This window comes from Thunnus albacares, chromosome 23, assembly GCF_914725855.1.
Source record: "Thunnus albacares chromosome 23, fThuAlb1.1, whole genome shotgun sequence".
Taxonomy (NCBI): domain Eukaryota; kingdom Metazoa; phylum Chordata; class Actinopteri; order Scombriformes; family Scombridae; genus Thunnus; species Thunnus albacares.
Window position 1 is genome coordinate 713,770 of NC_058128.1, and position 15,203 is coordinate 728,972.

Genomic DNA, 15,203 nt, shown 5'->3' on the forward strand with positions numbered 1-15,203 from the left:
GTCAGGTTGGATGAAGTTTTGTTGACAGTCGGCGGGATGTTTTCTGGGAGCTCAGCAGTCGTCTCTGCTGGTCTGCAGCTGCTCGCAGAGACGCTCGGGGACGCCGGGTTTGATGTCGCAGCTCTCACAATGAGCCGGATTTTTTCCCCCCCCAGAAGGCCGCGGGACACATCTTCAGTCAGTCGGAGAAGATCCAGCGAGTTTCCTCCAAATCCCCCGACGGCCTCTTCTGCTGCTGACACAGAAAACCTTCCTCAACAATAAAAAACCACCTTGAAACGAGGCTGCGGGTCGATTATTAAAGAGAGAAACTCGATGCAGAGCTGCTGATGTTTGGCCTTCGACTAAAACTCAACATCTGCACACGAGATTTATTTATTCAGACGATGAAGCAGACGTTTAAATAATGAACTAATTAAACACTAACATGTTTTATTTAAACGTATAAGAAGTATTTAAAGGTCATTTCTAGGACACGATGAATAATAAATAAACTCAAGTTTTCACTACATTACACTACACCGGCCTAAAAATAATGTGTAAAAATATCACATTTACAGTTTTTAACAATATTACTCACAAACATTTCTCAGTAAACTGGATTTAACAGCCAGCAGCAAACATCTGTGTGTGTTTAATCTCTTACATACTGTCAGAACTGATGAGTTTATGTTCAGAAGCCAAACTGAACAATAAATGACTGTAAGTTAGAAGCAGTTTGTTGTGTTCTGCTACATCGACAGTTCATCTTAATAAAAGATAGAAAGAACCAATCACAGCTGGTTCCCACTGCAGCAGGTCACCTGCTCTCTCAGTAAACATGAGACACTCAGCTGTTTGTGTGTGGTGGAACTGATCACCATGATTAATCAATAACTGATCAACCGGTCTGAGAGCAGCTGAACCTGCAACGCTCCTGTTCACCTGCAGACCTGTAAAAGAAAACTGAATAACAGGTTATCATTTGATGTATTTCTTCAATATATCATACATGTTTCAGACAGTGTTTCAGTTCAGTTTAGTGTTAGTTTGTGTGTGCTGTGTCTATTCTAAACTTAGTTCTTTGCTGTGTAAGATGAGGCAGTTGTGTGTCTAACAGTTAAGTTTATTCTGTTATACCTTTACCTGAGCCAGTGATAAGATAAACTGTAGTTATGTAGATGTTTATGTGTAAAACTGATCAGCTTTAGAGGATAGTGTGGTTTGTCCTTAATTTAATATGGTAGTAATGTTATTTTGTGATGTTACTTGGTGCTTATGTACTGTCATATATGGTCGTGAAGAAAGTCTGTTCCTAGGTTAGCTGAACTTTTGACTTATGTTTCTATCTGAGGGTTGCTGACCTGTAAGGTTAGTAAACAGATGTCTTAAATTCTGTACGAGCAGTATTTAAGGGACTGGTTAACCTTTCAGACAAAGAAAAGATAGCTAGGTGGTATCTTTGTCTCCAGAACTATGATGCTTTATACTTCTGATTGTATTATTTGATTACACTATTTCATAACCTGACAATGCTCTCTTTGTGTGTTTATTGAGTGATCAGCAATTTCCCATTACAGACTTCACACCTGAGGGCTGCTGGTCTGTCAGCCAATGAGAAGAGAGAACCAGTTTATTACCTGCAAGGACCAAGTGGACCAGATCAGCTGATGAACCTCCACCAGACCGGAGGGAAAGATGTCCAGGATGATCCTGACATGTGGATCAAGTGTTCTGGTTGTGTTGGGAGTGAAGAGTAGTGAAAAAGTGTAGTTCAGAGAGACTGTGTGTTGACCTTTAACCTTCAGACTCAGACGATGATAAAATCCATCTGAAGAACCGTCTGAAGCTTCAGAGATGCATCGTAACTGCAGAATCACTTTATAATGTTCCAGCATCATCTTCATCACCAGACAGCCCACATGAAGAAGACTGTCGTGTTCATGCATCCATGAAACATGTAGAACATTTATGAACATTCATAGAAACGCTCTTAACTTCTCACTTCTTCTTCAAGAAACGAGTTCTTAATAATAATAATGATCAGTTTCTGTTTTCTGTCCAGACAGATGAATCTTCTGTCTGTAATTTGAGCTGTTGATCCAGTTTCAGATCATCGGACGTGAAGCAGGTTTGATAAACTCACCCGTCAGATAAAGTGACCTGATTTCATCCTCTCAGAGTCTCACTGAGCTCCGAAAAACTGCTGAATCATCTGTTTCACGCTGTCGTCTGATTGGCCGAGAGGAAGGAAAGAGTTTTTCAGGTTTCATTAAAGAGCACTCGGTCTGTCTGATGCTGTCGGACTGATGCGTCCAATGACAGCAGAGGAGGACGTAAATAAATAAAAACCAAACAGGGAACTTTTCCTCCTGAAGTTGAACACTTCAGAGCAAATTTACTATCAAAAACTATTTACTGAGACTACAGATGTGTTGTTCAGTGACTCTGCAGCTTTATAGTGAGTTTCAGCTCATTGTTTATCTGTTCTGGTTCACTCTCAGCGTCTCGTAGCGTCGCCGCTGTTCACTACCTGCTCACAGTTAGCTGTAGACTAGCTGGTGAACAGAGTGGAGCATTTAGCAGCTACAGAGCCGGATATTTCCCTCAGGAGCTGGTAGAGAGCAGAAACACGACTCCACATGAATGATAACGTTGCTCCGTAAATAAGCAGCTGTTTGCTAACAAGTTCAACACGTCAACATCAAATAACCTCGTTGATTAAGATTAATACAACGTCAGCGAGATTGATTTTCAGACGTCTTCCTGTCGTTCATCGATCGCCTCGTTCACTTCGCTCACAGTTCAATCTGATCGACCTCTGACCTGTGAAACACACACGCCGCCTCGTGTCCGGCCAATTACAGAGAGAGGCGGGACCGGGAGCTGCCAATCACAGGTATTGATTGTGTTTGTAGAGTTTACCTGCAGGCTGAAATCGTCCACACAGCAGAGAGACGCTGGAGATGTTATCCTGATGTTAGCGACCAACCAATCAGCAACTTCTCTCTACAAACACTGAGTCAGTCATTCTGGTATCCGTCTTTACATTCAGGCTGCTAATAAGTGTGCTGGTGGTCATTATGGAAATTATTGCTCCACTAATAAGATTTGGAGACTGATACTTTATTTCTGCTGTGTGGGTGTTGATTGACAGCTGTGATTGACAGCTGGCTCACAGTGAGTCACACTATTAGTTTAATGTTCCTGCTCAGTTAGCATAATTTAGCTAAAGTAGCTAACATTTATGAAACAAACCACAAACACTCAAATAAACGAGACAAACGTGTGAAGAAGACGAATCTGTGTGAGAAGAAAACGGTTTAAATTGAGTGAATCTTTCTCAAACACACACACGGCTCAGACTCCCCATTAGCTCCGCAGGGATCCATCAATCAAACATATTGATTGACAGCTCAGAGCACACATAGGGACCCTCTATGCAGTGTATACACACACGCACACACATACACACGCACACACACACACACACAGCATTGATCTGAGCTCCTCTGGGTTCTTTTTGTTCGGTGATTTAGTAGCAGAGTGAGACCTCCCGCCTTCAGCGTGAAGCTGCTCTGATGGACGAGACGAACTGCAGCAAAGACAGGAAATACATCAGTGTGTGTGTGTGTGTGTGTTAACTTGTATTTCTCATGTTGTGAGGACAACAGATGAATCTTTATATTTTAGGGTGAAGACTATTTACAGGTAAAGTTTCCAGTAACGTCTCCTTTGTGAGAACCAGTTAGAGTTTTAGACAATAAATCCTCCAAATTCAAGTTTCATTCAGAAAAGGTTTTTACTTTATAAATATAAATAATACTGCAGCAAACTCAAACTTCTTCCTTTCTAGCTGAACTGTTGTTATTGAGAGTTATGAGAGTTTCCTGCACATTAAATCCAGATGTGAGGTTTGATCATGTGACTCCAGAAGGACACAGAGCAGCGTCTCTATCAGCAGTAATCAGCAGGACGACATCATCAATCATCACTGTTAATCAATAATGATGTTTGATGATGTGACGGCGCTGTGGTTCAGCTCTGGTTAAAGATACTACTTCCTTAAAGTTAGACCAGCCCGGTTGCCGTGGCTACAATAATAAGCACAGGGTTAAAGGTTAGGGGACGATCATGGTTGGAAACAGGAAATGAACAGCTGTCTCCGTCCTCCGTCTGTCACATATATAAACGTCATCTGAACTGCAGTTACTGCGACCGCTAGATGGCAGCTGTCAATCAAACTAACGACAGACTGACGTGACGAGAAGACAGACAGGAATCCCACATGGATCTGTCCTCGGCCCACTCAGGTCACATAGACATAAGTCCTCCGATATTAGACAAACACACTTGTTCAAATTGAATTATCAGAACAAAATATTGTTTTATATTAATATATATATATATATGTATATATATGTATATATGTATAATATGTTTTTTATTTGTGATAACTATGAGTAGCAGCACTTCTGTAGTTTATTTAACAGTACTATTAAAATACTGTAATTATTCTGTGATTTATTTTTAAATGACTGTATTTAGTTTTACAGTAACTTTACAGTCATATGACTTACAGGCTTCTTTACTGATGTTTCCAAACTTTTCTTCTCTTCTGCTCTCGATGATTGGCAGCCTCACTAAAACCATTAATACTCCTCACAGTTTCTGCTGGATAAAACCATCAAAAACACATTTTTTTCTCCCAACAGTTGCATCAACACGAGGTTTGAAACATGTCGGAGGTCAGCCTGAGGCTTCACATGAAGTCTGAGCAGCTGCTCTCATCACGGCTCTGTTTTCTTCCTACATTTGCATTTATGATTCACTTTGAACTGGAATCTCTCTCAGAGTTCTTCTTTTCATTCTTCCATTTCCCAAAGAATCAACACAAAAAAACATGCAGCCATGAGTCAAATGTTCTCCACAAAACACAGGAAGCGTCGACTCTGCTCGTCCTTCGGCTCAGTGACCTTCAAACTGATGAAAAACCTTCGTGTGTCGCAGTCGTCTTCACAAAAGGCTTTTTGTTTGCTGTGAGGAAGCTTTTATAAACCACTGATCTGAAGGAGAAGCTGCTTCTTACAGCCGTGATTTATTCATTCTGTAATGAGAGACGATTAATAAACTGAGAAGAGAAGCAGGAAATGTACTTTTTCATAGTTAACATATTGTTTTGAAATGACTGAATAAATGAAACTTTTCTGTTTCACTCCACAGATTTATTATTTTTTTATTTTTATCATTTCTCTCCTGTAACGTCTTCAGACTCATGATGAGCAAATCAATGCAGCAGAATCAGAAATATCTGATTTTATTCCTCACATCCCTCTTCTTTCTGGTCAAAACATGACACCTACATTACCCACAATGCAACTGGTGATTGGAGAAACTGCTAGCCTGCCTTAGCACAAAGACTGGAAGCAGAGTGAAACTGCTAGCCTAGCTTAGCATGATGACTGGACGCAGGGGGAAACAGCTAGCCTAGCTTAGCATGATGACTGGAAGCAGAGTGAAACTGCTAGCCTAGCTTAGCATGATGACTGGACGCAGGGGGAAACAGCTAGCCTAGCTTAGCATGATGACTGGAAGCAGAGTGAAACTGCTAGCCTAGCTTAGCATAAAGACTGGAAGCAGAGTGAAACAGCTAGCCTAGCTTAGCATGATGACTGGAAGCAGGTGGAAACTGCTAGCCTAGCTTAGCATGGTGACTGGAAGCAGAGTGAAACAGCTAGCCTTGCTTAGCATGATGACTGGAAGCAGGTGGAAACTGCTAGCCTAGCTTAGCATGGTGACTGGACGCAGAGTGAAACTGCTAGCCTTGCTTAGCATGATGACTGGACGCAGGAGGAAACTGCTAGCCTAGCTTAGCATGATGACTGGACGCAGAGCAAAACTGCTAGCCTAGCTTAGCATGAAGACTGGAAGCAGAGTGAAACTGCTAGCCTAGCTTAGCATGATGACTGGAAGCAGGGGGAAACTGCTAGCCTAGCTTCTCACAAGGACTAGAAGCAGGGGGAAGGTTGTCTCGGGTTAGAGGTGTGTCTCAGGTGAGTCAGATGTGTCTCAGGTGTGTCAGCTGTGTCTCAGGTGTGTCTGAGGTGTGTCTGAGGTGTGTCTCAGGTGTCTCAGGTGTGTCTCAGGTGTGTCAGGTGTGTCTCAGGTGTGTCAGGTGAGTCTGAGGTGTGTCTCAGGTGTGTCAGGTGTGTCAGCTGTGTCTGAGGTGTGTCTGAGGTGTGTCTCAGGTGTGTCTCAGGTGTGTCAGGTGAGTCTGAGGTGTGTCTCAGGTGTGTCAGGTGTGTCTCAGGTGTGTCTGAGGTGTCTCAGGTGAGTCAGATGTGTCTCAGGTGTGTCTCAGGTGTGTCAGGTGTGTCAGGTGTGTCTCAGGTGTGTCTCAGGTGTCTCAGGTGAGTTAGATGTGTCTCAGGTGTCTCAGGTGTGTCTCAGGTGTGTCAGGTATGTCTCAGGTGTGTCTCAGGTGTCTCAGGTGAGTCAGATGTGTCTCAGGTGTGTCTCAGGTGTGTCTCAGGTGTCTCAGGTGAGTCAGATGTGTCTCAGGTGTCTCAGGTGTGTCTTAGGTGTGTCAGGTGTGTCAGGTGTGTCTCAGGTGTGTCTCAGGTAATTAAACAGTTTGTTACAAACAGTGCAGCTGCAGGTCCGTAGGGAGGATGAACATTAATGAGGGATTAATGCAGTTTAATTGCTTCTGTCACTGTCAAATGATACAACAACCTCCTGACTGTGTGTGTGTGTGTATAATTAATATCTGAGTTCTAATTGCACCTGTAGGGAAAGTCTGTTATATGAAAATACAGATGAAGTCCTGCTGTGTCTCCTCTGATGTGAGCGAGCTGCTGCAGGACTGAGGACGACATTCTGACAAGAACAATGAAGATCAGATATTTTACAAAATATGATGTTAAAGGAAAATCTGATCTAAACCAACAATTAACTGATCTACTACATCAGGTGTGTCTTTAAATAACGAAAGTGGAGAATCCAACAGGTTCACGTTCCCCAAAACTAAAGCACTTATTTACTACAGCACTATATTTATATAACATTTCCATAAGATAATGAGATACAAGTAATGTCAGAGTGCAAAATACATAGTCTGACTGTTCCATCTCTAATACTACAGAGGATGAGTACATCCAGAATGCATCATAGAGTACAAAGTACATGCATGTCCTCATAACAGTAAATATATATGCATATATGTAAGGAAAAGTAGAAAAATATACAGTACTGTGCAAAAGTTTTAGGCACTTTAGATGTTTAGGTTCTTATCCATTATGCAATACCATCAGGGAGGCGTCTGATCGGTCCCAAACGTATTGATGACATGGCGATGACCCCGAGCAGACAGCTAGAGTCATAAAGAACTATTCCCAGCAATGAGAAGAATGATGAGTCCTGCAGCAGATGGTTCGACCCCCACAGAGCCCTGATCTCAACATCATGGAGTCAATCTGGGATTAACACGAAGAAGCACCTGAGATGTTCTAAATAATAAATCCACAGAAGAAGATTCTTTCTGCAGGATGGTTACAACAACCTGCCTGCAAGTTACCATGAAAAACTGTTAAAGTGAACCAAGGAGAAGCTGCTCACAGCAAATATTGATTTACTTTCTGCTGTTTACTCAACTTTGTAACAAGTTCATTGATAAATTAAAACTATTCACAGCATTGTTTTTGAAAGCAGCCTCATGTACTGTATATGAGAAGAAAGATCACTGCATTTTAATTTACAAATTAAAAGCTCTGGGTTTTAATGATGTGGCCATTTGGTGGTTAAATCCTGTCTTACTGATAGATATCAAACCCATTACTATTATTCATCAATGGCCTTAATTCGGCCTGTTATTGTGAGATATTTTATATGCTGATGATGCTGTATTTCTAGTAAAAGTTTGAAACGAGTTAGTGTGGTGTATTTTCATTAAATGTCATTGGTGTGCTTAAAGACAATATTAAGCTATGCAGATTGATTTTATAAGTTTATAAGCAATAAGGGCTAGTGTGATACAATTTGTATTGGTGTAGTTATAATCTCATGAACCATATTTAATCACACTGTACGTATAGAGGCACGGTAGAAGAATCATAATCAAACACTGGAGAAATTTGAGTGTGTTTGTATTACATGTCACTTTGCTTGGGTCTGCTAAAGTCTTCACCTTTCAAACATACTCTCTGGAGGAGATCAAGAAATAAGGGTGTAAAATGACTAGAATAACTTATAAAAAAATAAAAGGCCAGAAGACAACTTGGCAATAATGGTGTAAAATGATTCCCAATACTTATATAAAAATTGGATATAATCAGGTAGAATTGAATATGCCAGTACATATCCTCAAACACCTCAAAACCAGTTTTGAAGAGTTTTGACCAACAACGAGTGACGGAGATAAAAGTAACATAATAATTGGTCAAAAATTAGGGAGGGTGGATGATAAGGTGTGACCTAAGCCGACCCAAGGACATAAAAACAATGAACCAAAGAAAAAACCTTTGGAGCGATTTGGTTCGTTGTAAAGTGCTACTTGCTCCCCTTTTTTTGCCGGCATTAAAGAACACTTTGCTGCTTGGACCTCTGACTCCCTTTTTATTTTCAAGAGAGAGTTTTTTGCTCTGGTACCTTTTTCTGCAACAATTTGATACAACATTAGCAGTTAACGAGAACTGAAGAAAGACCTTAAACACAAACTTGTATTTCTGACCAGTTGGTCCTGCTGTCAGGGAGACTTTCCTCCAGTTTGAGTTTTTATTTGAGTTTTAAAATACCAGTTCAGGACTGGGAGGTTGTCGTACATGTTAGAGTTTATCTACCTTTCATCCACTTTAACAGCCTGTTAAATCTGTAAACTCCAGCTGAGCAGTCACCAGATCAAACGTCTGCTCTTCTCCTTCATGTTGGCCATCGCACTAAAAACATTATTAACATTATTATTCAGAGATAACAGAGGGCTCTGCAGCTGACTGTGTTTTGTGTACTTCTTCTGATCCAAACATTAGCAGAGAAACAAAGAGCTGCACTGAAGACCAAACCATATTTAAATAAATGAATCCTGTTGAGAGACGTTTCTCCCACAGCCAGGCATCACCTCGAGAAGACCTACATTAATTAAGAATAAGACTTTTTTTATGACCTTAAATTCTTAAAATGACTTTTGACGGATCTGCAGGAACCCTGTTTTAAGATGAGTCGGAGCTGTTGGGTCACATAAGGAAATGAAGAGCAGTTAGATTTGCAGGTTTAATGAGCTGAAACAAACATAAAGCTCAGTGTTTATGGTGTAATATGGATCTAATGGCAGCAGAGGACTGAACATTATCTGATCTGTGTGTTTGTGTCGGAGCTGAATATGAATAAATAAAGCAGAGCGTGATGGAAGCTCCTTTGTGGATCTAATAGATGATTCTTTGAATATTCCTCCCTCATTTAAAACGTCCCTGGGACCAAATATTAATAAGTTTCTACCTCTGAAAATTAAAGCTCTAACTCACTGATGACGAACAACAATGAGGACGTTAATTTATTCGTCCTGAGCGGCTGAGGCTTCGACTCGCGCTTTGTTAACTGCCTGAGCATTAATTAATAACTCTGATAATGAAAACTGCATGTGAAGAAGCTTCTACTCATCAGGACTAACACACACAAACTAAATTAAACCGTAAATGAAACTACTGCAGGATGTTACTGCAGATTATATCTGAACCACTGAGAGACAGTTTGTCTCCAACGCCGACTGCTGCTGGACGTCAAATATCATCAAATATACGAACATTTCTGTTTCAGGAAGGTTTCAGTCGGCAGTGACGGGTTTTCATTCACAGAAAAAGACTCTCAGGGGCGAATTAACAAAGGATGTGTTGCTGCTGGTAGCTTTAATTTATAAAGCACCAAATCATAACAGAAGTTATCTCAGGGTACTTTTCACATAGAGCAGGTCTAGACTGTACTTTTAACAATTCTCCGATGACCAACACTTGGTGACAACAGCAAGAAAAACTCCCCTTAAACAGGAAGGAACCTTAAGCGGAGCCGGACTTTAGGTGGCGCCATCTGCCTCGACCAGTTGGGTTAGTTAGTTCAGGAAGGTCGATTGGAGAAAAACAGTCTAAATATATATATTTTGTTTTTAAATCCTCCTGTGTTTGTTGGGAGGAGATGATGAAAACATACAGAACAGAAAAATAATCTCACAGTTTACATCATGAAGCCTTTTATTTCCATCTGATGCGTCTGAGCTGCTGCAGTCAGTCTGCAGGACGTCAAACAGCTGCTGGAAACTTTCCATCAACATCAACATGACTGAATGAGTTTCTGACTGTTTGTGTTTGTTTATTTGTTGTTGACGCTGCACACGTGTTAACATTCTTTATTTGGTCAGTTATGTTGTTATATATATAATATTGAGTAGAATCAAAACAGCACAGATGCTCCTACATCTGATACTGTACACAGTAATAGATGATGTTGTGATGCACAATGATTGACTTCAGTACAGCTGTTGTATCAATTTATAGATTTATTGATTGATTTATGACGTTTACAGAACAAAACTCATTTTATTTATTTTCTCCATTAGTAGAAGAAAACTCTGCTCTCTCATTTGGGTGCAAGTTTGCAGTTTAGGTTACTCTCATCGTTTCGTTCACTCTTCAAAACAAAGACCTTCTCACAATCCTCCAGATCTGGAAATTTACCGCGACCTTCAATAATGTTAATTATGTTGAATGTTTCATAGGGGGGGATAAGCACCTCTTTCTCACTTGGATGCTCTGAATAATCCCCCAGGTAAGCTCCTGAACAGGTCTCAATTTTAAAGCAGGTCTCGGTACCAAAGTCATCAAGGTTTGTGCAGAAAGAGCTGGAGGCAAACGCACCAAACCGTATTATGTCGTTAACTTTGCCAGTGAATTCCTTATCGGTTTTTCTATAAGTAGTCTGACAGCCTTGTTTTTTTTGGTTTCTATTCAGGGTTTGTATGGCAGTAGTCAGCCAAAAATGTAAAAAATGGAATTTGAAGGAGCTGCCATAGAGTTTCCTACCAGTCCGGACTGCTACATTGAATTCTTCATAAAGTTTTTTATCATTTGCATTCTTCTTGTGTTTGGATGTATAAGCACAGATTGCCTTCATGTGATTTTTAGTGAGAACCTTATCCTCTGGGTATTCTTTTTTTGAACATTGTTCCCAGACTTCTTTAAATGTTCCCACATTCTCTTTTTCGAAATATGAGTTGATGACCTTCTTCATCTTCTTGTCGCAGCCATCGTACATGTCATCAACAGCATTAAAAACCATGCTCAGTTGAATAGAGCTGGAGTTCTGGAGGGCAGAAGAAGGAAGGAACAGGTGATGTTACACAACAAAGGTTTTATGGTTTATTCAAACCAACTTATATAAAGTGCAACAGTAAATACAGGTTGAAGGAAACGTAATGCAGTCTGAATGATGTTTTCTGTCAACATGATGAGAAAATGTTGATACTGAACGTGTCGATAAAACGTTGACTGATAACATGTTTTATTGTTTTGCAGACTAATATCAGCTGGTAGTGACACAGCAATATTTAGGTTTTTATGACTGTGGTTTATGGCACCTGGTTCAGGTCAGAGAAAGATCCTGGGGTCCGTTTCACAAAGCAGGTTCAACAAACTCTGAGTCTAATCCTGAACTCTGAGTTGATCTACTCTGAGATAGGAAACTCTGAGTTTCCGGTTCCAGAACAGCTGATTTGAGTCAGTTTATTCAACTCGGAGTAGTTTCACCTGGAGTTAAGCGCGTGCACCACAACTATAAAAAGCCAGCATCAATGGAGCCCCGATTCAACGAGTCACCATGGCAACGGGGAAGAGGAGGGCTGCGTTTTTCGCCCCACTAGAACTAGAAATCTTAATTCGCTCATACGGCGAGTTTGAACATGTTTTCAGAAAGAAGTGCAACACCGCTGCAGCTGCAAAAGAGAGGGAGACGGCGTGGGAGAACATCGCTGCTCGGGTCAATGTGTAAGTTTAAATGTAGTCCTTTGCAATCACAATAATATTACAGAGGAAAACTGCTTGATTGGTCGCCTATTAATTTATTTCATTTAGGTCCAATCCCGCGAGGGAGAAGCGCACTTGGCAGCAGTTTAGGATGAAATATAAAAACATTGTTCAAACAGGTGAGACCTCGGCATAATCTCATGGGGGAACCTCATTTTGATCATGTTTTACATTGTAAAGTAAATATTAAGTGGCTGTTTGACTGAGCAGCTGTTTTATCCCCAACATAATGCTGGTTTCACACACATAAATGTCTTCTCATCTACATCATGTTCTGTTAAATAATTAAGCCTATTTAAACTAACACAGACTTCTACTCAGCCAACAGAAAGAAGGCAGATGTCCGTAAAACGGGTGGTGGTCCAGCACCGCCACCTCTAACGGAGGCAGAGGAGCTGGCCATAAGCCAGACTATAGGAAGGCCAGTGGCTGGACCCGACACTGTACAAGAAGCTTCCGTTTGCAAAGAAACGCAGCGCAACATACAATATCTGCTGGGATGTGAGAGCATGACTACGATTGGTAATGTTGCAAATGTAAGGACGGATTAGGTTTTGTATGTAGATGATGGACTGTGACGTGAAACGGTACCGCTCAAAAAGATAATTGTCTGGAAATGCTAGAACATCTATGCGCGGTCTGATAACCATCTCTCAACGAATATTTAATTCTCCGCGCAGTAATGCTGCACCTTCATCCACGGGATCGTTATCAAAAGGACATGCCATGTTAGTGAAAAAGTCGCCACTTACTGTGCCTAATGGACTTCTAATATACTGACTCTGATTTTTTTAATGATTTTTTTAAATTATAGACGGCAGAACTAGGCTACGCCAAAACTCGCCTGCTGACTGAATGAATGAGGAAATCAAATGGAGTGTGTGGCTCTGAAAGAGGGCGGAGACTGAGAGAAACTCGAGGTTCATTGAGAAAAACCTGGTCCCGACCAGGTTAGGTTCATAGAGTCTGTTGCTACGGTAACTGACCGAGAGCTTAAATGACCTCTCTCTCTGAAACAGGCTAGAGTTATCCCTCTTTCTCTGGTTTGAGTTACCTCCCTTTTTGAAACAGAAAACTCAGAGTTTCCCTCATTTCAGGGTTAACAAACTCTGAGTTTTCACTAAACATGCTTTGTGAAACGGACCCCAGGTCTCTGTTTAATACAGAGAGAAAGTTTATGAACATTGAAGTGAAAGCAGCATCTTTCACTAACTGTAACCAAACACTGAACACACAGGACTGAGGATGTGAACTCTGCACTTTGAGCGCTGGTTTAACAGTGTTTCTGTGTGTTTATCCTCCTCTACAGCTCTGCTCTCAAACATCATTCAAGCAGCCATTACGTTTGTTACCACAATGGGAAAACTATTTCCTAGTATATAAAGACATTTAGTAGGAGACAGGGCTGGAACTGAGCTGACAAGCAACTTGACTTCATGGAATAAAACAAGATGATACCGTCCACTCACAAGTTGGTTACATACAAACCTTAACGTTCAATACACTCAACAGGTTTGACTGATCAATCCTCTGTTGTATAAAGACAATAAAACTGAAGCTTAAGACTGTTAGCAGAATGTGTTACTCACCACAATGGGCAGGTCCCTGCGTGGAGTTTCCATGTTCTCCCCGTGTCTACGTGGGTCTCTGCTGGGTTCTCTGGTTTCCTCCTACCATCAAAGACATGTATGTTAGGGTTAATACTCCTGTCAGAGCTCCTGACCAAGAAACTGGCAAAAAGACCTGGAGTTGATCCCCGGGCGCTGCACTGTAGCTGCTCCTAGTGTGTGAGTGTAGGTTGGGTTAAATGCAGAGGATACATTTAGTTTCAATGTATGTGAGTGCTGAGAAATTACAATAAATAAATGTTAATATTAATCTTAAACCACCAGACAAAGACTGAAAGTCATAAAGCAGCAAGTAGGACTAGAACTCCTCCAATGATCAGGTGGGAACGCTTCATCTCTAGACGCTCTTCAACGCTGGAGCTCTGACTTTGAAAAAAGCTTCTCGTAGTTTTTTTACCACAACATGAAGTTACACTTCAGATGTTGTTTCATCAATCAGAAAACACACAGCACATGTCTCGTTATTGTCAGGACTTTTTCTGATGTGTCTACAGATCTGTCACACATGATGTTGGAGTGGAAAGTAAATGTAAAAATGTCCCTCACTGTTAGCAGAATGTGTTACTCACCAAACAATAGATGGGTGGCATAAGGGCTGTAAGTACTGTAGCAGCCATGATGATTGTGCAGGGCACTGCCATCTCTGCAGTCAGGAAAACAGCTGTACAACGTGAACATACACAAATAAAGAAGTGTGACATGCTGACTGCTGGTCAAAAGGTTTGGTTAGACAGCAGGTCCTTAATATTTCTACAGGACTCATGGTCGTCTCTTTTTATAAATACCATAGACACACAGCTCACCACAAAGCCACAGCTTGTCACCATAGTGACACACAAATACATAAAGTTTGTAAAAACGTTAAAACATAATGTTATTGCATAATAATGAACTCAATACATCGATAAATGACGACATCTATTAGGTTCAGTTATTATTTAGTGAATCTGGTGTAAAATCCTGATCTTCATATTTGAAAGTATTTCATCGTTAGTGTGTTAAAGAGTTTTTACCTGTGTTGAACACTTGCTCTGAGATGCTGAGGAGGCAGGAAGAGCAGAGAGTCAGACTGCAGAGGTTTTATAGTCTGTCAGAGACGAGACGAACTCTCTGTGGTCACATGATTTCACCTCCCCTCCCTTCTCTCACTATATCTCATCTTTTCTGTTCCGCTTTTGTAAAAAACTGCAAATGAAGGTGTAAATAAAATGAATGTAGAATTGAAATTGTTCACAACTCTACAGATTTGCTACAACTTATGTAGAATGCAGCCGTCCTCCCAAGAAAAACAACAGTACAGGTCTTAAATTCAGTCGTTAAAAGTGACGTATAGTTACGTTTGAGTGACAGACGCCATCTAGTGGCCGTAGTAATTATGACCCGGAGAAGTGACGCCTACATAAGGTGATAAATTTCCTTATTAGGAGGAGGCGGGTTGGATGGCTGGTTAGACAGATAGATAGATGGCAAAAAGCTGCAGGAGACCGCTGTTTGATTCACGTTTCCAACTGAGAGTCGGGACAGTTTTTTAAAA

General features: G+C 40.9%; 1 protein-coding gene across 2 annotated transcripts; it reads right to left on the reverse strand.

Moving 5' to 3' along the window:
* Positions 1 to 10,567: 10,567 nt before the first annotated feature.
* Positions 10,568 to 14,783, reverse strand: LOC122974744 (erythroblast NAD(P)(+)--arginine ADP-ribosyltransferase-like). Of its 2 annotated transcripts, XM_044342653.1 has the most exons (4): positions 14,683 to 14,783; positions 14,239 to 14,330; positions 13,631 to 13,711; positions 10,568 to 11,322 (listed from the first exon to the last, which is right to left on the reverse strand). In XM_044342653.1, the coding sequence occupies exons 2-4, from the start codon at positions 14,308 to 14,310 to the stop codon at positions 10,600 to 10,602; spliced, it is 876 nt and encodes a 291-aa protein (XP_044198588.1). In that variant the 5' UTR covers positions 14,311 to 14,330; positions 14,683 to 14,783; the 3' UTR covers positions 10,568 to 10,599. The 2 variants fall into 2 exon arrangements, with proteins under 2 accessions (XP_044198588.1, XP_044198585.1); XM_044342650.1 differs by lacking the exon at positions 14,683 to 14,783 and having other exon boundaries at positions 14,239 to 14,563.
* Positions 14,784 to 15,203: the final 420 nt, after the last annotated feature.

Coding starts and splice junctions, on each gene's coding strand:
- LOC122974744 (XM_044342650.1), bottom strand. CDS start 14,370: ATGTCACACTTCTTTATTTGTGTATGTTCACGTTGTACAGCTGTTTTC. Junction 13,712..14,238: donor TGCCACCCATCTATTGTTTG/GTGAGTAACACA, acceptor CTTTGATGGTAG/GAGGAAACCAGAGAACCCAG. Junction 11,323..13,630: donor GCAGGGACCTGCCCATTGTG/GTGAGTAACACA, acceptor TCTGCCCTCCAG/AACTCCAGCTCTATTCAACT.